General features: G+C 42.3%; 1 protein-coding gene across 1 annotated transcript in view; it reads right to left on the bottom strand.

The window, feature by feature from the left end:
• Positions 1-20,505: 20,505 nt before the first annotated feature.
• The window catches only part of LOC143998340 (opsin-5-like), a 44,988-nt gene continuing 40,091 nt past the window's right edge, over positions 20,506-25,402 (bottom strand). The window contains exon 5 of the mRNA XM_077493955.1: positions 20,506-21,681. Within this exon, the coding sequence (XP_077350081.1) occupies positions 21,073-21,681 (609 nt within the window). The 3' untranslated portion in view covers positions 20,506-21,072. The remainder of the gene's footprint in view (positions 21,682-25,402) is intronic.

The following is a 25,402-nucleotide window of genomic DNA, read 5'->3' on the forward strand; positions in this document are numbered from 1 at the left end:
TGTCCATGGAGGGCCGGCCTGGTGGGGTACAACTGAAATCTGTTGATGTTTATTAATGCCACAGGCCAATCTTTAGTATAATAGGTAATCACCACACTACTATTTACAATAAACTACTGGAGGTAACTTAAAAAAAAGTCAGTAAAAGGCCTGCCAGTAAGCACTGTTATGTGTTCCCACACCACAAAAAAAGTGGAGCGCTAACATACTAATCAATAACTTAACAATAATGGTGGAATCGTCTTAATGTATGGAAATTTCAATAAACTTCAATATTACCCCAATACCGATCTCTGTGATATGTAACGTCATGTACAGTGTTGGTCATCTTACTTTAAAAAAGTAATTAGTTAAGTTACAAATTACTTCTCCCAAAAAGTAATTGCGTTAGTAACTCAGTTACTACATTGCAAAAGTAATTAGTTACACAGCAAAGTAACTGACTTTTTTTTTTAATATTCTATAGATGGGACTAGCGAGGGAAGTGAATGTCGCCACCTCCATCGGCAAGATTGACACCTCGCTAGCCCTGTCGCCTGGTATGAATTTAAAGGGGAGCAGTTTTTTCAGCGTAGGGGTCCCCCCAAAGTCCATACCAGACCCTTATCCGAGCACGCAGCCCGGCCGGTCAGGAAACCTCATATTGACCTAAGCCCGGCCATTCATATATAATAAAACCTTCGCTAGTCCTGTCTACCTGGTCCCGGGCGGTAGATGTAATTACGGTAACACCGCCCAAGTAATGGGAACGGCGTTAGCATGAGGGGAAGAGTAATCAGTTAGATTACTCGTTACCCTCTAAAGTAACTGCGTTACGTAACTCCGTTTATTTTAACTGAGTTACTTACATCACTGGTCATGTATAATACACATCAAACTGAAAAAAGACATAAAAAATGAAACTTAGCAGGGATGGGGGAAACCCCACTGGTAGATATTTGCCATACAGATTAACTTCAAGTGCAATAATTCCAGTGATATGTAATTTCACATGTAATACACATCAAAATGAGAATAAGACAAAAAAAAATGTATTCAACTTAGCAGGGATGGTGGAAACCCCTCTACAGATAATTGCAATACAAACTATCTTCAAGTGAAACAACTTTTTAGTTGGGAGGTTCACACCTTTATCGGACTTTGATTTTTTTTTTTAAGATTGTTACATTTACCGTATAACACGCACCCACGACTTTCCCCCGATTTTAAGGGGGGAAAAGTGCGTGTTATATGCCGATAAATATGGTAATTCTATATGTTTTAGTTACTATTATAATGTGAATTTTTGCACTTGAAGTTAATTTTCCGCCACCCTTGCTAAGTCCATGTCTTTATGATCCTTGCTTTGTGCATTGCTGAACAGTCATGTTTGGAACAGAACAGGGCCATATCCAAACTGGTCCCACAAAGTTGGGAGCATGAAATTGTGAAAAAAATATCTTGGTATGCTAACGCCTTAAGAGTTCCCTTCACTGGAACAAGGGACCAAGCCAAACCCCTGAAAAACAACGCTACGCCATAATTCACCCTGCACCAAATGATTTGGACCAGTGCACAAAGCAAGGCCCATAAAGACATGGGTGAGTTTGGAGGAACTTGACTGGCCTTCACCTTAGAGTGGAGACTGCAAGCCAGGCCTTCTCATTCAACATCAGTGCCTGACCTCACAAATGCGCTTCTGGAAGAATGGTCAAACATTCCTATAGACACACTCCTAAACCTTGTGGACAGCCTTCCCAGAAGAGTTGAAGATGTTATAGCTGCAAAGGGTGGGCCAACTCAATATTCAACCCTACAGACTAAGGCCGCGTACACACGGGCGGACTGTCTGGCCAACTAAGTCCGTCAGACAATCCGACAGACAGTCCGTCCTACTTTTGAATGAACGGACTTGACCACACACGATGAACAGACAGTCCGCTGAAAGCTTGCGCGATGACGTGTACAGCACGTCTGACGGGACTAGAAATACGACGTCCAATACACTGCAATGCAACCTTCGGCCGTGTAAATCCTTTCTGAGCATGCGCCATACTTAGTCCGTCCAACTTGCCTACTCACGAGCGGACTGTCCGCTGAAACCAAAGTTGGACGGACAATATTACGGAAATTCCGAAAGACTTAGTCCGCCAGACTGTCCGCTGAAAAAGTCCGCTGAAGCCCACACACGAGCGGACTGTCCGCTGAAACACGTTTCAGCGGACCAAGTCCGTCAGACAGTCCGCCCGTGTGTACGCGGCCTAAGATTGGGATACCATTAAAGTTCATGTGTGTGTAAAGGCAGGAGTTCCAAAACTTTTAGTAATATAGTGTAAATATATATATATATGAGTCTGTGACGTGTCCCAGACGATTGCCGAGAGGGAGGGGGGAGAGGTGAAGTTACTTCCAGCGCTGTAGCGCCCTGGGAGGAAGTGGGAACTGGAACCCTCTAAAAAGAGGGTTTCCGCCCCCCCCCCCAAAAAAAAATGACATGCCTGTCCTTGGTCAACAAACATGTTCTCAAGCACGGTGGCTGTAAGTGCCTGTATGATGACAAGATTTTCCCTCTGACTAGACGTTTTGACTATTCCAAGATACTCACCGCCACTCTAACCTGGATGTCCTCAGTTTGCTGTGCAGATGGATGGTGCTTGCAGTCAGCCCTTGATTGCCGTATAACAGTGTTTAAGTTTAATAGAATGGCACACATCCTTGGAAAGGCAAACATGATTTATAAGCCACTTGTACATCCCGACGCTAAACACTATTTCATAGGAGGTCGAGGCTCCTGTGAGTTCTTCCTGCTAGTTTGGTCCACTCTAAATACTTTTGCCAGAATGGAAAACTTCAAGAGCAAATGGAAGGGTGCGCTTTTCTGACGGACGCACAGCCATTGTCCTTTTCAATCCTTTCATCTCCTACGGGAGTCTGGTTGATGGGAGATTTCCCCCCCCCCCAGGCTAGTGCCATGGGGACCAGGGTGGCTAAATGTACGCACAGATGGTAAATCCAATTTTTTGGGATACGTGAGTGTCATCTACAGTAAAATTCTGTTACCTTTGGTACTTCAGACATCACACTACAGACCATTTCTTCATCCTGACAAGAATTGCGCATTCCACTCAAGAGGTGTATGTCCGCTCTGATTACATCAATATTATATGACTGCAATGGAGAATGATTCTAAGTCCTCCCTCAGAGAGATTTACAGGCTTTTATTCTCCTTTATGTTTCATACAAAGAAGATGGCTATTGCATTTTAAAGAAACTGAGTCTCTGTGTAAGATGGTGTAAGATGGTGTAAGATGGGTATTTCCAGTTCATGTGTCTTCCGTTCAGGCACTCCATCTCACCAATGACATTTATGGAGGTTCTAATCTCTGTGTAGCCCCTCTGAGAAAATGGGAGTGCTTCAAATCCATCATTACTTGGATGGTATTCTACAGTTGGCTCCAGATGACCTACTAATTCAAAAGGAGATTCTTCTGGCCAGCTTGAGATGTTTTGGCTGGATAGGAGGTGTCAAGACAGTTGGAGCAGACCTGACTAGTCATCAATACGGAGGCCCAATACAATGCTCATGGAAGCACTTTTCTCCTCCTTTGAATGGGCCAATCAGAAGGCAGTACTTGAACCAATTTAAAGTGTTTCTCCCCAGATGGTGATGGGTATGTCAGGGGACCCTCACTTGATCAGATCTGGACGGTTCAATATCAGGGACCATTGTCACCACTAATGCCAGTACTTGGTTCCCAAATAAATGAGTCTTTAATCGGAAGATCTTGCCCATATAACTCAAGCATTTAGCACCCCTCGGCTGAGTCTGTTTGCATCACCATCCATTCAGAAGGTGCCTCTCTTCCTACCCTCACCCATTGGTAGAGGAAGTGGATGCTCTCACTCACCCAAGAAATAGTCATCTAGCAGATGCCTTTTCTCTACTGACTTTGGTCATGAAGTCCTAGGGGAGACTGTTGTCTCAGGGTCTTACTGTGATAGCAAGCATGCCGATTGGCTTGGGTATACCCTAACCATGCAATTTGGTCAGGACCAAGCACTTCAGCTACCAGTGTTTCCACAACACCTGTCCCACGATGGACTGTAAATTGAGGGGGAAGGATTGGAGGACCTGGGCCATCTTCTGGAAGTGGTTCAATCCCAACAAGGTTCCAGAAAGGACATCAACAAATGCTATTTACTCTGAAGTCTGGAACAGGTTCACAGCCTTCGCAGCCTGAGCAAAATTTGGATCCTCACAACTCCTGCAGAGTTGCTATCATTTCCTCACATGGATCTGGATTTGTTGCTCAGCCTAGTTCCATAAGGGCTAAAAATGTCAAAAGGGAAAATGGGCATGTGAGCAGCCGGTGGAATGCTTCACAATGTTAGTCCTGAGACTTTGCCCTAAGGAGGAATAACGTTTCCCAGTAGGTTTTTTTTCTGGTCCTGGATTTTCTTGCCAGAACTGTTTGCATCATCAGAAAGCAGTCCTCAGTGGGACATCACTCAAGAAGCAGTGTCCCTCGATCCCTCGAACTTCAGGCGATAGTTTCAAGGGGCAGAGTGTGGGTTCTGCAAGCACTTGGAGCTACAGAGTGCAAGAGCCTCTAGAAGCGATACAGGCTCATTCAGCTAAGTCCATTTTTAGATCTCTAAATTCAGGCATTTGCTTATGGAGACATCTGCAAAGCATCAGGCTGGTTTGTGCAGTGCACCTGCCTCCCTCAGGCACTACAGGGAAGATCCAATGGCTTGTAAATCAATGGACTTTAATGGAATGACGGTCAAGGCTTCCATGTCCATTGTAATAAAGTTTGATTATTCATTTTAGCCCTCCGTGTTTAGCTCATTATTTATCATATGTATGTTGCCATGTTGGCATCAGGAAAATTGAATCAAAAATGTACCATAATTTTCCTTTCCTGACCCTAATCCATAGCAGCATACGAATCCTCCCTTTTTTTGACCTTGATATTTTTACAGAGAAAGGGGGAGGTTTCTCTCAGTCAGAATTTATTAGATTTGGACAGGTTCCGTGGGTGGATATAGGGGCGGAGCTATATTGTGTATGTGTATGTATTCTACCATTAATTGGCATCAAGAAAGAAAAATTACGGTAAGCATCTAATACAATTTTCCATTTTCATGACCAGCATGCCTATACACAAACCATCGGACCCAGTTGTTATTGTTTAATGTTTTAACAACTAGCTCATGCAGTAAATAATTGACCTGAATCTTGTACTACTGTTTTGTATGAGCGCTTAACATACTTTCATATACTTTTAATCTTTGTACATTTCTCTACATTCCAATATATACCAATCCAAAATTCTAACCTGCAAAAACTGCATAGATATTTGGAAAATATTTGGAGTAGAATGTGTGTATCACTTATTCCAGGATAACATCCTCCAAGAATTGAGTGGGTTCTTGGTGCCAAAGAGAAATTTTACCCCTATTTGAAACCCATTCTTCCTTTAGTACATGACATGATGCATTTTGTAACCTCTATTGCTACATTCAACTCTCTAGAAAAGCTCTAGTTTAAACAATGTACTCTAATAAGCAAGAGGGGCACTCTAATATCATTAGGGTGTAAAGCAGGATGAAAAGAGGATGTAGGGCAAGTAACAGAGGAATACTGGAACAAAGCATTAAGTAGAGTCCCACGGGAGGGTACATATGCTATGGAGATGTCCCAAACTGCATGGATAATGTCAGCAAATCATACTTACAATCAACTGAGTTTTCACTTTGATTATAGGGCCTGACCCTAAGTTGTACCTTTTGAACTTTCTTGACCTGTCAGATCTTGATCAGTTTACTGAATTAACCTTAACTATAACTCTTTTCTGAGCCCCAAAAAAAATATTGCTTTGAAGTGGATATCCCCAACTGCACCTACACTGTGTGGATAGATCCGTTTAACTCTTCACTGCACATCCACAACCATTTGAAAATACATGGTTACATAGTTTTGGTTACATAGTTACATAGTTATTCTGGTTGAAAAAAGACACAAGTCAATCTAGTTCAGGGGTGCCCAACCAGTGGCCCTCTGATGTGGCCCGCGACCTCCTGCTCTGGGATAGAATAGAACGAATACTGTTATTAAAGGTCAGTTTATTACTAAAATCACAGTGCATATATGGGCATATCTATTCTGCAGTGGTTACTGGGCTGCTTTAAAACTGATCCACAGGTGCAGAGCAATTTACCTGCGGGTTACCTGCACTGAGCCATAAACTTCTATTATTATCTGAGAGTTTGGTGAGCTTTCTGAAAGTGCACCAAAAATATATAATATAATAGAAGTCTATTGCAAAATGCAGGAAAGCCAAAAGTTCACTGCATTGCACACATGGTGTGGGTAAACCGCAGCGCATCAGTGTGAAAGCAGCCTTGGACCCCTTTCACACGGTCAGTCCAACATTCCAAACAACTGGACCCTCCATTCACCTCTAAGTAGTGGCAGACATAAACTGACTTTCAGCATTACCCACCCTTGTCATTGATTAGTACATCCCATACATATATGCTACAAAAAAAGGGTGAGGGGAAGCAATTTCATCCAAGAAGAGCAGTGAGAGAACCGTTGCTTGATTCAAAAAAGGTACATTTTTATTATGTATCAAAAACCATTATAATTATATAGCACAGCAAACAGAGATCAAAATCGCAGACCACAACCAATTAAAATAAGACAACATTGTCTAATTAAAAAGGGGGAGGATGTGCAGCTGCACACTTACTTACATTCATCATACCATTCAAGCTACACATGCACACCTCTGGAAAAAAGGCTTAAAAAAAGGCTAGTATACAAAGGGGCATTCCGCTGTATAGAGTTTTTTTTGGTGATGTGTAAGTATTAATACCCAAAGCTCAAAAACGGACACCATGGAACACATTGATTAATATGGAAGACTTATCCATCATCATTACGGGTTCCATTCCAGGGCCATTCCAAATTAACTTTGTTGAAATGAACAATTTATCGGCAGATAAAGTCGACCAAACTAGTGAGTCTGGGTGCAGGGCAGGTGAACCTGGATGGATATGTTTTTGTATCCTCACTCACATTCAGCAGAGTGGAAAGAAGCAAGTACACCAGGCTAATACGCAGTAAAAGCGTAGGCAGAGCAGCAAATATATTTCTATGTTAGCTCCAGAGCACTTTAAGAACAGTCTCTCCTTCAGCTTTGGCCGTTATGCAGGTAGGAATCAGATAAAGGTATAGCAGAGCAAGGAATAATGCATAAGACAGCACCTCTAGTCTTTATATTGGCAATAATTTAACATGACAGTGTCTCAGTACTGCTTACCACTCCTTGCACATCAGTCCATCCATCCATTCTTACTATAGGACAAACCGACCGTTTGTAAAAACCATAGCTCAGTCCATACGCTGCTCTGTCACTGATATTTCAGATGGTCGTTCAAACAAACTGCCCGCCCAAACACGCTGTGTATGCTGCCGTCGTTCAGTTCACGTTCGTGTGACAAGCTCACAGTCTCCCCCTGTATGACGTGCTGACGTCACATCAACTGACGCGTTTTGTTAGCCAATGGGAGCGCTAACTTCCTCAGAGCGATGAGGAACGATACATATATGCTGTCATGCTTGTGTCAGGAAAGAGGAAAATGTTATACCTGAAAATAATTTTCCTTTCCTGATGCAAAGCATGATGACATATAGGTCCCTCCCTAAAGGACTTTGCAGTGATCCTAAAGCCGCATACACACGTAGCCGTCTGTCCGACGTACTTAGTCTGGCGGACTTCCCGCCATACTGTCCGCCGTACTTTCCGAACGGGCTACTTGCCCACACACGGCACTTTTTCAGCGGACTAATACGGCGTACTAAGTCTGCCGTACTATCCGCCGTACTTTTGAAATGAACGGACTCGCCCACACACGCGGAGGAAAGTCCACTCACCGCGAAGGAGACGTCACTGGCCCCGCTGCCTGGTATGGACTTAAAGGGGAACCCCAACACCGAAAAAAATCGCGGCCCCCCCTTCCCCAAGGCACCCCCCATGTTGAGGGCACACGGCCTGGTACGGCTCAGGAGGGGGGGTGCTCTCTCGCCCCCCCTTTCCTGGCCGGCCGGGTAGCGTGCTCGGACAAGAGTCTGTTGTGGACTTGGGGGGGACCCCCACGCCGATTTTTTTCGCCGTTGGGGTTCCCCTTTAAGTCCATACCAGGCGGCGGGGCCTGCGGCGTCTCCTTCGCGGGCCCCGCCTACCTGGAGATCCGCTCGAAATGAGTGGACTTTTCTCCGGGCGGGAAAAGTCCGCTCATTTCAAAAGTACAGCGGACTGGCATACACACGGCCGGATTGTCCGCCGAAATGCGAGTCCGGTGGGAAGATTGGAGTGCAACACGGCATTCTAAGTCTGCCGTACTTTCGGGTCAAAAAAGTATGCCGGAGGCTACACACGGGACTTGAGTTTGCCGGACTTTTCCACCCGCTTGTTTGATCGTGTGTACGCGGCATAAGTTACGAGAATGCAGCCTACAGGGAGGAGACTTACTTATATTATATAACCAGTCCTGGAATAGGGCAGGGGGCGGAGCCAGCCCCATACGTATATATGCCGTCATGCTTTGCATCAGGAAAGGAAAATTACCGTCAGGTAAGTATAACATTTTCCTCTATACCCAAAGTTGGTCCAGAGGAAGGCAAAAAACCCAGCAAAGTTGGACTTGATATTTTGTTAATATGGAACACTGGACACTTTATGGATTTGAATCACTGGTCTTTTTTTTTTTTTTTTTAAATATGTTTATTGAAAATTTCCATTTTAAAAGCCTCAATCAAAAACAGAAAGGGGTAGATTTACAAAGCTTGTATCTAACCCACTACCAATTTTCTTTTTACTGCATTGATTTTATGTCTTTGTACCTAATACCATGCAATTTAATCACAATAACATATTTGTAAATAGGTAACTATTACCAAATTATTCATAGTGGAAGCATGTACAGTATGAGTAATTTAAGTTTAACTGATAATATAACCAATTAATCCATATAGAAGATCTACTTTGAAATCTAGAAAAAGAAAATGAAAGAAAATAACAAAGAAAGAAAACAGAAATAAAATACAATAAAGAATAAATCTTTATATTAGCAATAATATAAAGTAATAATTACAGTTGTTTGTCGATAGTATTGTGGTTAACTATGCTGGAGGTCTACCCCAAACATGGAGAGGCCATAATACTAAAGGATTAAGAGTCACAAGTTCATCAGCGATGCACAATCAAATTGTGGTAAATGACTACATCATACCATTGTACTGTTGATACATTTTTATGTTTATCAGCATTTCTGAAATTATAATACAATAATATTTTGGAGTCTTAATTATGCATGGGTAAACTCATAGTACTGCAAACACATAAATCTACTACATTAATACCAATATATACTGTATCTTCTTATTATTACTGTAAGATGTGAAAGGTTATTCCTATAACCTGCAGCGACTTCATTAATTGGGTACCTGTTATGCCCAGACATAATGTATGTTACATCTGTTTTTCTATGTTATAATTGTACAGTGGATATTAAAAGTCTACACAACCCTGTTGAAATGTCAGGTTTCTGTGATGTAAAAAAATGGAACAAAGAAAAATAATTTCATAACTTTTTCTACCTTTTAATGCGACCTATAAACTGTACAACGCAATAAAAAAAATGATATCTTTTAGCGGGAGGAAGTAAAAAAAAAAAAAACTAAAATAATGTGGTTGCATAAGTGTATGCACTCTCTTATAACTGGGGATGTAGCTGTGTTCAGAATTAAGCAATCAGATTCAAACTCATGTTAAATAGGAGGCAGTACACAACTGCCATCATTTGAGGTGTCTCTGATTAAACCCAAGTAAAGTTCAGCTGTTCTAGTAGGTCTTTCCTGACATTTTCTTAGTCGCATCCTAGAGCAAAAGCCATGGTCCGCAGATAGCTTCCAAAGCATCAGAGGGATCTCATTGTTAAAAGGTATCAGTGATGAGAAGGGTACAAAAGAATTTCCAAGGCATTAGATATACCATGGAACACAGTGAAGACAGTCATCATCAAGTTGGCAAAATATGGTACAACAGTGAAATTACCAAGAACTGGACGTCCCTCCAAAATTGATGAAAAGACGAGAAGAAAGGTAGAGGGAATTATGAACAGTTTCAAATACCAGTCAATATTGGCACAAAACCTTCAGGCTTCTGCTAGAAAGTTTAACATGAAGAGGAACTTCATCTTTCAGCATGAGAATGACCCAAAGCATACATCCAACTCAACAAAGTAATAGCTTCACCAGAAAAAATAAGTTTTGGAATGGCCCACGTTTCAGCGGACCAAGTCCGTCAGACAGTCCGCCCGTGTGTACGCGGCCTAAGATTGGGATACCATTAAAGTTCATGTGTGTGTAAAGGCAGGAGTTCCAAAACTTTTAGTAATATAGTGTAAATATATATATATATGAGTCTGTGACGTGTCCCAGACGATTGCCGAGAGGGAGGGGGGAGAGGTGAAGTTACTTCCAGCGCTGTAGCGCCCTGGGAGGAAGTGGGAACTGGAACCCTCTAAAAAGAGGGTTTCCGCCCCCCCCCCCCCAAAAAAAAATGACATGCCTGTCCTTGGTCAACAAACATGTTCTCAAGCACGGTGGCTGTAAGTGCCTGTATGATGACAAGATTTTCCCTCTGACTAGACGTTTTGACTATTCCAAGATACTCACCGCCACTCTAACCTGGATGTCCTCAGTTTGCTGTGCAGATGGATGGTGCTTGCAGTCAGCCCTTGATTGCCGTATAACAGTGTTTAAGTTTAATAGAATGGCACACATCCTTGGAAAGGCAAACATGATTTATAAGCCACTTGTACATCCCGACGCTAAACACTATTTCATAGGAGGTCGAGGCTCCTGTGAGTTCTTCCTGCTAGTTTGGTCCACTCTAAATACTTTTGCCAGAATGGAAAACTTCAAGAGCAAATGGAAGGGTGCGCTTTTCTGACGGACGCACAGCCATTGTCCTTTTCAATCCTTTCATCTCCTACGGGAGTCTGGTTGATGGGAGATTTCCCCCCCCCCCAGGCTAGTGCCATGGGGACCAGGGTGGCTAAATGTACGCACAGATGGTAAATCCAATTTTTTGGGATACGTGAGTGTCATCTACAGTAAAATTCTGTTACCTTTGGTACTTCAGACATCACACTACAGACCATTTCTTCATCCTGACAAGAATTGCGCATTCCACTCAAGAGGTGTATGTCCGCTCTGATTACATCAATATTATATGACTGCAATGGAGAATGATTCTAAGTCCTCCCTCAGAGAGATTTACAGGCTTTTATTCTCCTTTATGTTTCATACAAAGAAGATGGCTATTGCATTTTAAAGAAACTGAGTCTCTGTGTAAGATGGTGTAAGATGGTGTAAGATGGGTATTTCCAGTTCATGTGTCTTCCGTTCAGGCACTCCATCTCACCAATGACATTTATGGAGGTTCTAATCTCTGTGTAGCCCCTCTGAGAAAATGGGAGTGCTTCAAATCCATCATTACTTGGATGGTATTCTACAGTTGGCTCCAGATGACCTACTAATTCAAAAGGAGATTCTTCTGGCCAGCTTGAGATGTTTTGGCTGGATAGGAGGTGTCAAGACAGTTGGAGCAGACCTGACTAGTCATCAATACGGAGGCCCAATACAATGCTCATGGAAGCACTTTTCTCCTCCTTTGAATGGGCCAATCAGAAGGCAGTACTTGAACCAATTTAAAGTGTTTCTCCCCAGATGGTGATGGGTATGTCAGGGGACCCTCACTTGATCAGATCTGGACGGTTCAATATCAGGGACCATTGTCACCACTAATGCCAGTACTTGGTTCCCAAATAAATGAGTCTTTAATCGGAAGATCTTGCCCATATAACTCAAGCATTTAGCACCCCTCGGCTGAGTCTGTTTGCATCACCATCCATTCAGAAGGTGCCTCTCTTCCTACCCTCACCCATTGGTAGAGGAAGTGGATGCTCTCACTCACCCAAGAAATAGTCATCTAGCAGATGCCTTTTCTCTACTGACTTTGGTCATGAAGTCCTAGGGGAGACTGTTGTCTCAGGGTCTTACTGTGATAGCAAGCATGCCGATTGGCTTGGGTATACCCTAACCATGCAATTTGGTCAGGACCAAGCACTTCAGCTACCAGTGTTTCCACAACACCTGTCCCACGATGGACTGTAAATTGAGGGGGAAGGATTGGAGGACCTGGGCCATCTTCTGGAAGTGGTTCAATCCCAACAAGGTTCCAGAAAGGACATCAACAAATGCTATTTACTCTGAAGTCTGGAACAGGTTCACAGCCTTCGCAGCCTGAGCAAAATTTGGATCCTCACAACTCCTGCAGAGTTGCTATCATTTCCTCACATGGATCTGGATTTGTTGCTCAGCCTAGTTCCATAAGGGCTAAAAATGTCAAAAGGGAAAATGGGCATGTGAGCAGCCGGTGGAATGCTTCACAATGTTAGTCCTGAGACTTTGCCCTAAGGAGGAATAACGTTTCCCAGTAGGTTTTTTTTCTGGTCCTGGATTTTCTTGCCAGAACTGTTTGCATCATCAGAAAGCAGTCCTCAGTGGGACATCACTCAAGAAGCAGTGTCCCTCGATCCCTCGAACTTCAGGCGATAGTTTCAAGGGGCAGAGTGTGGGTTCTGCAAGCACTTGGAGCTACAGAGTGCAAGAGCCTCTAGAAGCGATACAGGCTCATTCAGCTAAGTCCATTTTTAGATCTCTAAATTCAGGCATTTGCTTATGGAGACATCTGCAAAGCATCAGGCTGGTTTGTGCAGTGCACCTGCCTCCCTCAGGCACTACAGGGAAGATCCAATGGCTTGTAAATCAATGGACTTTAATGGAATGACGGTCAAGGCTTCCATGTCCATTGTAATAAAGTTTGATTATTCATTTTAGCCCTCCGTGTTTAGCTCATTATTTATCATATGTATGTTGCCATGTTGGCATCAGGAAAATTGAATCAAAAATGTACCATAATTTTCCTTTCCTGACCCTAATCCATAGCAGCATACGAATCCTCCCTTTTTTTGACCTTGATATTTTTACAGAGAAAGGGGGAGGTTTCTCTCAGTCAGAATTTATTAGATTTGGACAGGTTCCGTGGGTGGATATAGGGGCGGAGCTATATTGTGTATGTGTATGTATTCTACCATTAATTGGCATCAAGAAAGAAAAATTACGGTAAGCATCTAATACAATTTTCCATTTTCATGACCAGCATGCCTATACACAAACCATCGGACCCAGTTGTTATTGTTTAATGTTTTAACAACTAGCTCATGCAGTAAATAATTGACCTGAATCTTGTACTACTGTTTTGTATGAGCGCTTAACATACTTTCATATACTTTTAATCTTTGTACATTTCTCTACATTCCAATATATACCAATCCAAAATTCTAACCTGCAAAAACTGCATAGATATTTGGAAAATATTTGGAGTAGAATGTGTGTATCACTTATTCCAGGATAACATCCTCCAAGAATTGAGTGGGTTCTTGGTGCCAAAGAGAAATTTTACCCCTATTTGAAACCCATTCTTCCTTTAGTACATGACATGATGCATTTTGTAACCTCTATTGCTACATTCAACTCTCTAGAAAAGCTCTAGTTTAAACAATGTACTCTAATAAGCAAGAGGGGCACTCTAATATCATTAGGGTGTAAAGCAGGATGAAAAGAGGATGTAGGGCAAGTAACAGAGGAATACTGGAACAAAGCATTAAGTAGAGTCCCACGGGAGGGTACATATGCTATGGAGATGTCCCAAACTGCATGGATAATGTCAGCAAATCATACTTACAATCAACTGAGTTTTCACTTTGATTATAGGGCCTGACCCTAAGTTGTACCTTTTGAACTTTCTTGACCTGTCAGATCTTGATCAGTTTACTGAATTAACCTTAACTATAACTCTTTTCTGAGCCCCAAAAAAAATATTGCTTTGAAGTGGATATCCCCAACTGCACCTACACTGTGTGGATAGATCCGTTTAACTCTTCACTGCACATCCACAACCATTTGAAAATACATGGTTACATAGTTTTGGTTACATAGTTACATAGTTATTCTGGTTGAAAAAAGACACAAGTCAATCTAGTTCAGGGGTGCCCAACCAGTGGCCCTCTGATGTGGCCCGCGACCTCCTGCTCTGGGATAGAATAGAACGAATACTGTTATTAAAGGTCAGTTTATTACTAAAATCACAGTGCATATATGGGCATATCTATTCTGCAGTGGTTACTGGGCTGCTTTAAAACTGATCCACAGGTGCAGAGCAATTTACCTGCGGGTTACCTGCACTGAGCCATAAACTTCTATTATTATCTGAGAGTTTGGTGAGCTTTCTGAAAGTGCACCAAAAATATATAATATAATAGAAGTCTATTGCAAAATGCAGGAAAGCCAAAAGTTCACTGCATTGCACACATGGTGTGGGTAAACCGCAGCGCATCAGTGTGAAAGCAGCCTTGGACCCCTTTCACACGGTCAGTCCAACATTCCAAACAACTGGACCCTCCATTCACCTCTAAGTAGTGGCAGACATAAACTGACTTTCAGCATTACCCACCCTTGTCATTGATTAGTACATCCCATACATATATGCTACAAAAAAAGGGTGAGGGGAAGCAATTTCATCCAAGAAGAGCAGTGAGAGAACCGTTGCTTGATTCAAAAAAGGTACATTTTTATTATGTATCAAAAACCATTATAATTATATAGCACAGCAAACAGAGATCAAAATCGCAGACCACAACCAATTAAAATAAGACAACATTGTCTAATTAAAAAGGGGGAGGATGTGCAGCTGCACACTTACTTACATTCATCATACCATTCAAGCTACACATGCACACCTCTGGAAAAAAGGCTTAAAAAAAGGCTAGTATACAAAGGGGCATTCCGCTGTATAGAGTTTTTTTTGGTGATGTGTAAGTATTAATACCCAAAGCTCAAAAACGGACACCATGGAACACATTGATTAATATGGAAGACTTATCCATCATCATTACGGGTTCCATTCCAGGGCCATTCCAAATTAACTTTGTTGAAATGAACAATTTATCGGCAGATAAAGTCGACCAAACTAGTGAGTCTGGGTGCAGGGCAGGTGAACCTGGATGGATATGTTTTTGTATCCTCACTCACATTCAGCAGAGTGGAAAGAAGCAAGTACACCAGGCTAATACGCAGTAAAAGCGTAGGCAGAGCAGCAAATATATTTCTATGTTAGCTCCAGAGCACTTTAAGAACAGTCTCTCCTTCAGCTTTGGCCGTTATGCAGGTAGGAATCAGATAAAGGTATAGCAGAGCAAGGAATAATGCATAAGACAGCACCTCTAGTCTTTATATTGGCAATAATTTAACATGACAGTGTCTCAGTACTGCTTACCACTCCTTGCACATCAGTCCATCCATCCATTCTTACTATAGGACAAACCGACCGTTTGTAAAAACCATAGCTCAGTCCATACGCTGCTCTGTCACTGATATTTCAGATGGTCGTTCAAACAAACTGCCCGCCCAAACACGCTGTGTATGCTGCCGTCGTTCAGTTCACGTTCGTGTGACAAGCTCACAGTCTCCCCCTGTATGACGTGCTGACGTCACATCAACTGACGCGTTTTGTTAGCCAATGGGAGCGCTAACTTCCTCAGAGCGATGAGGAACGATACATATATGCTGTCATGCTTGTGTCAGGAAAGAGGAAAATGTTATACCTGAAAATAATTTTCCTTTCCTGATGCAAAGCATGATGACATATAGGTCCCTCCCTAAAGGACTTTGCAGTGATCCTAAAGCCGCATACACACGTAGCCGTCTGTCCGACGTACTTAGTCTGGCGGACTTCCCGCCATACTGTCCGCCGTACTTTCCGAACGGGCTACTTGCCCACACACGGCACTTTTTCAGCGGACTAATACGGCGTACTAAGTCTGCCGTACTATCCGCCGTACTTTTGAAATGAACGGACTCGCCCACACACGCGGAGGAAAGTCCACTCACCGCGAAGGAGACGTCACTGGCCCCGCTGCCTGGTATGGACTTAAAGGGGAACCCCAACACCGAAAAAAATCGCGGCCCCCCCTTCCCCAAGGCACCCCCCATGTTGAGGGCACACGGCCTGGTACGGCTCAGGAGGGGGGGTGCTCTCTCGCCCCCCCTTTCCTGGCCGGCCGGGTAGCGTGCTCGGACAAGAGTCTGTTGTGGACTTGGGGGGGACCCCCACGCCGATTTTTTTCGCCGTTGGGGTTCCCCTTTAAGTCCATACCAGGCGGCGGGGCCTGCGGCGTCTCCTTCGCGGGCCCCGCCTACCTGGAGATCCGCTCGAAATGAGTGGACTTTTCTCCGGGCGGGAAAAGTCCGCTCATTTCAAAAGTACAGCGGACTGGCATACACACGGCCGGATTGTCCGCCGAAATGCGAGTCCGGTGGGAAGATTGGAGTGCAACACGGCATTCTAAGTCTGCCGTACTTTCGGGTCAAAAAAGTATGCCGGAGGCTACACACGGGACTTGAGTTTGCCGGACTTTTCCACCCGCTTGTTTGATCGTGTGTACGCGGCATAAGTTACGAGAATGCAGCCTACAGGGAGGAGACTTACTTATATTATATAACCAGTCCTGGAATAGGGCAGGGGGCGGAGCCAGCCCCATACGTATATATGCCGTCATGCTTTGCATCAGGAAAGGAAAATTACCGTCAGGTAAGTATAACATTTTCCTCTATACCCAAAGTTGGTCCAGAGGAAGGCAAAAAACCCAGCAAAGTTGGACTTGATATTTTGTTAATATGGAACACTGGACACTTTATGGATTTGAATCACTGGTCTTTTTTTTTTTTTTTTTAAATATGTTTATTGAAAATTTCCATTTTAAAAGCCTCAATCAAAAACAGAAAGGGGTAGATTTACAAAGCTTGTATCTAACCCACTACCAATTTTCTTTTTACTGCATTGATTTTATGTCTTTGTACCTAATACCATGCAATTTAATCACAATAACATATTTGTAAATAGGTAACTATTACCAAATTATTCATAGTGGAAGCATGTACAGTATGAGTAATTTAAGTTTAACTGATAATATAACCAATTAATCCATATAGAAGATCTACTTTGAAATCTAGAAAAAGAAAATGAAAGAAAATAACAAAGAAAGAAAACAGAAATAAAATACAATAAAGAATAAATCTTTATATTAGCAATAATATAAAGTAATAATTACAGTTGTTTGTCGATAGTATTGTGGTTAACTATGCTGGAGGTCTACCCCAAACATGGAGAGGCCATAATACTAAAGGATTAAGAGTCACAAGTTCATCAGCGATGCACAATCAAATTGTGGTAAATGACTACATCATACCATTGTACTGTTGATACATTTTTATGTTTATCAGCATTTCTGAAATTATAATACAATAATATTTTGGAGTCTTAATTATGCATGGGTAAACTCATAGTACTGCAAACACATAAATCTACTACATTAATACCAATATATACTGTATCTTCTTATTATTACTGTAAGATGTGAAAGGTTATTCCTATAACCTGCAGCGACTTCATTAATTGGGTACCTGTTATGCCCAGACATAATGTATGTTACATCTGTTTTTCTATGTTATAATTGTACAGTGGATATTAAAAGTCTACACAACCCTGTTGAAATGTCAGGTTTCTGTGATGTAAAAAAATGGAACAAAGAAAAATAATTTCATAACTTTTTCCACCTTTTAATGCGACCTATAAACTGTACAACGCAATAAAAAAAATGATATCTTTTAGCGGGAGGAAGTAAAAAAAAAAAAAACTAAAATAATGTGGTTGCATAAGTGTATGCACTCTCTTATAACTGGGGATGTAGCTGTGTTCAGAATTAAGCAATCAGATTCAAACTCATGTTAAATAGGAGGCAGTACACAACTGCCATCATTTGAGGTGTCTCTGATTAAACCCAAGTAAAGTTCAGCTGTTCTAGTAGGTCTTTCCTGACATTTTCTTAGTCGCATCCTAGAGCAAAAGCCATGGTCCGCAGATAGCTTCCAAAGCATCAGAGGGATCTCATTGTTAAAAGGTATCAGTGATGAGAAGGGTACAAAAGAATTTCCAAGGCATTAGATATACCATGGAACACAGTGAAGACAGTCATCATCAAGTTGGCAAAATATGGTACAACAGTGAAATTACCAAGAACTGGACGTCCCTCCAAAATTGATGAAAAGACGAGAAGAAAGGTAGAGGGAATTATGAACAGTTTCAAATACCAGTCAATATTGGCACAAAACCTTCAGGCTTCTGCTAGAAAGTTTAACATGAAGAGGAACTTCATCTTTCAGCATGAGAATGACCCAAAGCATACATCCAACTCAACAAAGTAATAGCTTCACCAGAAAAAATAAGTTTTGGAATGGCCCTGCCAGAGCCCAGACCTGAATTCCATTGAAAATCTGTGGGGTGATCTGAAGAGGGCTGTGCACAGGAGATGCCCTCGCAATCTGACAGATTTGGATTGTTTTTGCAAAGAGTGGCCATATATTGTCAAGTCAAGATGTGCCATGCTGATTTTAGTTTGTTGTTTTACTGAGTTGTACAGTTTATAGGTCACATTAAAGGTGGAAAAAGTTCTAAAATTATTTATCTTTTTTTTTTACATCCCAGAAACATGACATTTAAACAGGGGTGTGTAGACTTTTTTATCCACTGTATATATTGTTTACTGAATATATAGGCTATATAAATCAACTATGCACATGTGTTATCCCATTCTGCATGTCAGTCCCAAACCTGAGCAATTGGGGAGGGTTGATGACCTGGTGACCTAATCTGTAGAAAAAAAAAAGAAAATCACCATCACTAAAAATATGTATGGAATAGCTGGCCCGTTGAATCACAGAGAGTTGGATACAACTTAAAGTGTTTGCTACCCTAAAAAAAAAAATGGATCCTGTGCCCTTAACCATTCAAGACCCAGCCTTTTTCTGACACTTGTTTACAAGTTAAAATCTGTATTTTTTGCTAGAAAATTACTTAGAACCCCCAAACATTATATATCATTATATATCATTTTTTAACAGACCCTAGGGAATAGCATGGCGGTTGTTGCAATATTTTATGTCATATGGTTATTGCGCAGCAGTCTTTCACTGAATTTAAACAGTAAACTTAGCCCAATTATTTTGTATATTGTGAAAGATGATATTACACTGAACAGATAGACTTTAAAATTGCACGCACTTGTGGGATGGTGACAAACTATGGTACTTAAAAATCTTCATAGACGACGCTTTAAAATTTAACAGTTACCAGTTTTGAGTTACAGAGCAAGTCTTTCACTAGAATTATTTTTCTCGCTCTAACAATCGCGGCGATACCTCACACGCGTGATTTGAACACTGTTTACATTTGCGTGCGCGACTTACATATGCGTTTTCTTTGGTGCATGATCACGCGGGGACATGGGCACTTTAGATTTTTTATTTTTTTTCCCTATTTTTACACTGTTCCTTTAAAAAAAATCAGATTTTTTTTTTTTTTGCTGTCACAAGGGAATACCGCAAATAGCAAGTAGAAAGTAAAACAAATATTTGCTATAAAATAATAATAAAAAATGATTATTTCTTAATTGCAATGCTTAAAAATATGTAAACTAATTCAAATAGTTAATAGACTCAGATACAGTAAAAATCACATTAACTGTTTGATCTCCTGTTTACTAGTAAGTTAACCTATATACAGTAAAAGACGTATTTTTAAAAAGTTCTGTAGTTTAATACCATGGTGTTGTGTTCAGTAAGTGAATTTTTATAGAAGATGCATATATTGAAACAACCTGAGTTGTGTAAGCTGTCATTTGCTGACCTTTTTGCTGAATCAGAAGTAATTAAGCCAAAGCCAGGCAACAAGCATTTAGTAAGCAATGGCAAATCCTATATTTCTCCCTTGACAAGCTTATTTTAATCAAAAATTAAAATGATACTTTTTTCCTCAGGAGTGGACCTAAAGAGCAATTTTATATAAGTAAAAAACAAAAAAAACATAAAAAAAAGCCCTCTGCCTTCAATCTGATCTGTTTGTCTGGCAACCCATTTGTAAATGACCTCCTTAGAAGCACAGAGAAACTCAAAAAACATCATCTGATTACCTAGAATGGCAATGGTGTACTGAAGCAAAATCAGTAATGCATTGTTTCCCAATCCTATAAACAAATACCAACAGTGTGGTATGGGCAAGAGAATGCACCAGCACACCAAGGATCTTCAGAACAAGTCCAAAGCTTTATTCAGCGATCACATTGTTACAGCAGATAGTAAAGTTTCAGGGCCATGCAGGACCCTTTCATCAGGCATGTGACCTCACATGCCTGATGAAGGGGTCCTTTGTAGTTCGGAAACGATGCTATCTGCTTTAATGATGTGATCGCTGAATAAAGCTTTGGACTCATTCTGGAAATCCTTGGTGTACCGGTGACATTATCTTGCTCTGACTAGACACAGTTCCAGCCGGTGGTGACTTCAGCAGCCACTTATATGCACAGCCTTTTCTACAGGAACGTGTGTGTTGGGAATAGTGTACTATAAGGTATGAGCACTAGTTCAGACTCTGCTCTGTTGCACTGCTCTTCAACTTTAACAGCCATTTTTTAAAGCTGCTTTATATTCAATAGTACTTTTGTGCCATCAGCAAAATATGGTAACTGTACAGGCTGGCCAAGCTTAATATGTTGTGTGTCTAGGGATTGGCAACAACTGTAGTACTAAGCCCAAAGGTTCACAGAGGGTAGTTAGACAGGGGAAAAACACTCCAGGTGTTGATGTAGTTATAGGAGACCGAAGCAGGGAGCACAGGTGGGATCAGGAGGAGTAAGTTAAAGACAAGACAAGACCAAAGAGGCTAGGACAAGGGAGGAACCAAAAAAGAATGGAATACTGAACATGGTTGAAGGCTGTAGCATTGGAAGGTAAGGAAGGTAAGAGAGAGAGCAGTGAGTATAAAGGCTCCTCTATATATCTCAGTATATACAGTTACTAGACACAGGAATTACTTCTAAAGTTATTTCAAAGCTGTCCACACCAGTTCTTTTCTGTCCTTGCACACTCACTCTTAAAGTCTTCTTGGCACCATGTCTGAGATCTGAAGGCTTCATCTCTGAAACATTATCTGTTTGTTTAGTATAAGGCAAAGCTGTGAGTACATCATGGCAACATCTTGGGTAGTGCTTGAAACATTCAAATGTATCTTTGCACTTATCACATGGGAAGTACTGACATTCTTCTTTTGATTTCCCTGAAAGACAGTTTGATCTTTTTCTGCCAAACAGTTTGTGGAATAGCCCAAGAAGTGATACATGATGGCAAATATTGACATGTTTCATGCACAGACAGTGAAAGGTACAAACTTTGCGTAGAACTGTAAAATGCTTGCCAAGCATATTTCGGAAATTTGGCTTCAACAGAAGATAAATGATGGGATTGTACATTGTTGATGCTTTTGCAAATACTGCAGGCACGGCAAATGCCAAAGGAGGAATGATATCAATAGACCCAAATGCTGCCCACATAGCAATAATAGCATATGGACTCCATGCGGTGAAGAAACCAATGCACACAGCGATGCTTAGCTGAAAAACAAAAAAAGAGAAGACATTGCATTAGTTAGGAAACGGATATATTTAAAATTATTAGAGTTACTAAGAACTACATTTTTTCTTATGATGACTATTTATATACATAAATGAAAATATCATATCTTCTAAATTATTGCTTTGATATGCAAATTTTCATTTTAACCAAAATAAAATAATTGATTCTGACAGAAAATTCAACTAGGTTTAGGAAAATCGATCTTTGTTTTGTTGAATGACGCTGAACATTTTTCATTTAGCATATCTTGTAAAGACAGTGGGGATCAACAGCATGGACAGCAGGGAGGGTAAGTATTAACCCCTTTCTTTGCAGGGATGTCGTTGATTTAGAGATTAGATAAAGTGACATTGTCACTTTAAATTGAGGACTATATTATGATCAATAAGTTATTAATAAGTGATTGTTACATGTATGGCTAGCTTAGATAAATTATAATGAAAGGCAATGAGACAATGTATGCTTGTACATTCATAGCTGGGACTCACTCATTAGTTCTGCCAAGTTCCATAACTGTTTTACCCATAGGGGGAGCTGTTATCAGTTGCAAAGAGATTGCTCAACATGCTGTCACACAGAAATGCAACTGCTGCTATCATTAAAGTGTAACTCCACTTTTGTTGAGAAAAAAAAAGCATTCCCCTCTGGGTGATCTATGTACATTGCAAGGATTATACCGACCTTTGTTGTATATTCCTACCGTTTGTTATTCTAAAGGAATCCCTGTTTGTTCCTGTGTGCCTCTGTGCTAAGTGGGTCTAATAGGAGTGGTTTCATAATTATCAATCAGCTGTGGCAGCTGTAGAGCACTAATGAGGAAAGCTGCTGGGCCTGCATCCATTTAGACATATTCCTATTGGGGGTATCTCACCAAAAATGACATTTTTGTTGCAGGGGATGCCTGAAATCTGACTTCTATTTTAGGCAGACTTTTGGGAAAATTGGCGAGCCAATCACGCAAGCAGGAAATGACATTTCTGGGGAGTGGTCAGTACACATTCTGTGTACAGAACAACTCCAGGTAGCCATAATTTATTGCATTTTCAGAAAATGACAGCGGCTGCATATTGTAAAGGAAAGGTCATTTTTAATAACATTCAATTACAATATGAATTGTGTCGCAATTGTATACACTATATCATTTTTTCTTTATTTGCTTTTTTTTTCCCCCCACGAAAGTGGAGTTACCTTTTAATCAAAGTCACTCCCTTGCTGGGCAAATGCTGCATAATCTCAATTTATAACTGCTCTGATAAAAAAACATGGCTTTAGATTTGGTGCTCACTTTCCAAAGTACATTTTTGGCAAAGTGGCAGAGATCAGAGAGAGAATCAGTGATATCAACTACCAGGTATACCAGCCCAGAAAAAAAGCCCCTCCAAATATACTATGTAAAGCTAATAACATCCTGGAATGATTGGAAGGATCTCTTAGTAGACCCCTAAAGTATTAGCAGCAAGAGGTATACCATAGGTTAGGATGTCAGAGATTCTGTCTGCTACTAAGATTAACTAGATGCTGACCGCCGGCCGTCAAATGATGACCAGGCGGCGCACCTATTTGTGTTTAAACAGGGAATGCGCGCGATCGTGCGCGCGCATCCCTGTTTCTTCGGTGGCGGCGTGTCACGGAGACACCGCTCGCCACCGAAGGGGGTGAACAGCCATTGGTTATGGCTGTTTACCACATGATGAAGTCACGGCCGATCACAGATGGTTACACCCCGGCTGTGCATGGTGCATGCGCGCGATCGTGAGCTCGCTGCGCGTGCACGTCGGTGGCGGCGTGTTCCCCGGGAACACTGCTCGTCACCGACGCTGGTAAACAGCCATTGGCTGGCTGTTTACCCACGTGATCGGCTGTGAACCTTTCACAGCCGATCACTAAAATGTAAACAAACCGCGGTAACGAGATGTTACCGGGTTGTTCTCCTCCTCACACACCGATCGTGTGTGAGGAGGAGATTGCGGTAACATCTCATTACCGCCTAGTGTACACCAATCACACTGATTGCCTGCCTGCCCCCCCCCCCCAATAAAGAGGACCTGTCACCACCCCTCATAGTACCTGTCAATCACAGTCCATCAGAGTACCTGTCACAGTCCATCAGAGTATTTGAGTACCTGTCCCAGCCCATCAGAGTACCAGAGTACCTGTCCCAGCCCATCAGAGTACCCGAGTACCTGTCACGGCACATCAGAGTACCCGAGTACCTGTCGCGGCACATCAGAGTACCCGAGTACCTGTCACGGCACATCAGAGTACCCAAGTACCTGTCACGGCACATCAGAGTACCCGAGTACCTGTCACGGCCCATCAGGGTACCCGAGTACCTGTCACGGCCCATCAGGGTACCCGAGTACCTGTCACGGTCCATCAGGGTACCCGAGTACCTGTCACAATCCATTAGAGTACCGAGTACCTGTCACAGTCCATTAGAGTACCGAGTACCTGTCACAGTCCATTAGAGTACCGAGTACCTGTCACAGTCCATTAGAGTACCGAGTACCTGTCACAGTCCATCAGGGTACCCGAGTATCTGTCACAGCCCATCTGAGTACCCGAGTACCTGTCACAGTCCATCAGGGTACCCGAGTACCTGTCACAGTCCATTAGAGTACCGAGTACCTGTCACAGTCCATTAGAGTACCGAGTACCTGTCACAGTCCATCGTGGTACCCAAGTACCTGTCACAGCCCATCTGAGTACCCGAGTACCTGTTCCAGTCCATCTGAATACCCGAGTACCTGTCACAGTCCATCTGAGTACCCGAGTACCTGTCACAGTTCATCTGAGTACCCGAGTACCTGTCACAGTTCATCTGAGTACCCGAGTACCTGTCACAGTCCATATGAGTACCTGTCACCGCCCTTCAGAGTACCCAAATACCAGTCACCAAACCATCAGAGTACCTGTCACCAGGCCATCAGAGTACCCGAGTACCTGTCACCAGGCCATCAGAGTACCCGAGTACCTGTCACCAGGCCATCAGAGTACCCGAGTACCTGTCACCAGGCCATCAGAGTACCCGAGTACCTGTCACCAGGCGATCAGAGTACCAGAGTACCTGTCACCAGGCCATCAGAGTACCAGAGTACCTATCTCCAGCCCATCAGAGTACCCGAGTACCTGTCACCAGGCCATCAGAGTACCCGAGTACCTGTCACCAGGCCATCAGAGTACTTGAGTACCTGTCACCAGGCCATCAGAGTACCCGAGTACCTGTCACCAGGCCATCAGAGTACCCGAGTACCTGTCACCAGGCCATCAGAGTACCAGAGTACCTGTCACCAGGCCATCAGAGTACCAGAGTACCTATCTCCAGCCCATCAGAGTACCCGAGTACCTGTCACCAGGCCATCAGAGTACCCGAGTACCTGTCACCAGGCCATCAGAGTACCCGAGTACCTGTCACCAGGCCATTAGAGTACCCGAGTACCTGTCACCAGGCCATCAGAGTATCAGAGTACCTATCTCCAGCCCATCAGAGTACCCGAGTACCTATTTGCAGCCCATGTCTCATAGAATATACGTTGGGGTGTTTGCTTTCCAAAATGGAGTAATTTTGTTTGTAATTTTACTGTCCTGGTGGTCCAGGACCTTCAAAAGTGTGATAGGTAGGAATGAAATGAGATGTGTCATTTATGCTCCTAGAATGCCTGAACGTACTACTTCAATGTTCGACCTCTCTACGTGGCC

Source organism: Lithobates pipiens, unplaced genomic scaffold (assembly GCF_037356315.1).
Source record: "Lithobates pipiens isolate NorthernLeopardFrog02 unplaced genomic scaffold, aLitPip1_a1.2 Scaffold_19, whole genome shotgun sequence".
NCBI lineage: Eukaryota > Metazoa > Chordata > Amphibia > Anura > Ranidae > Lithobates > Lithobates pipiens.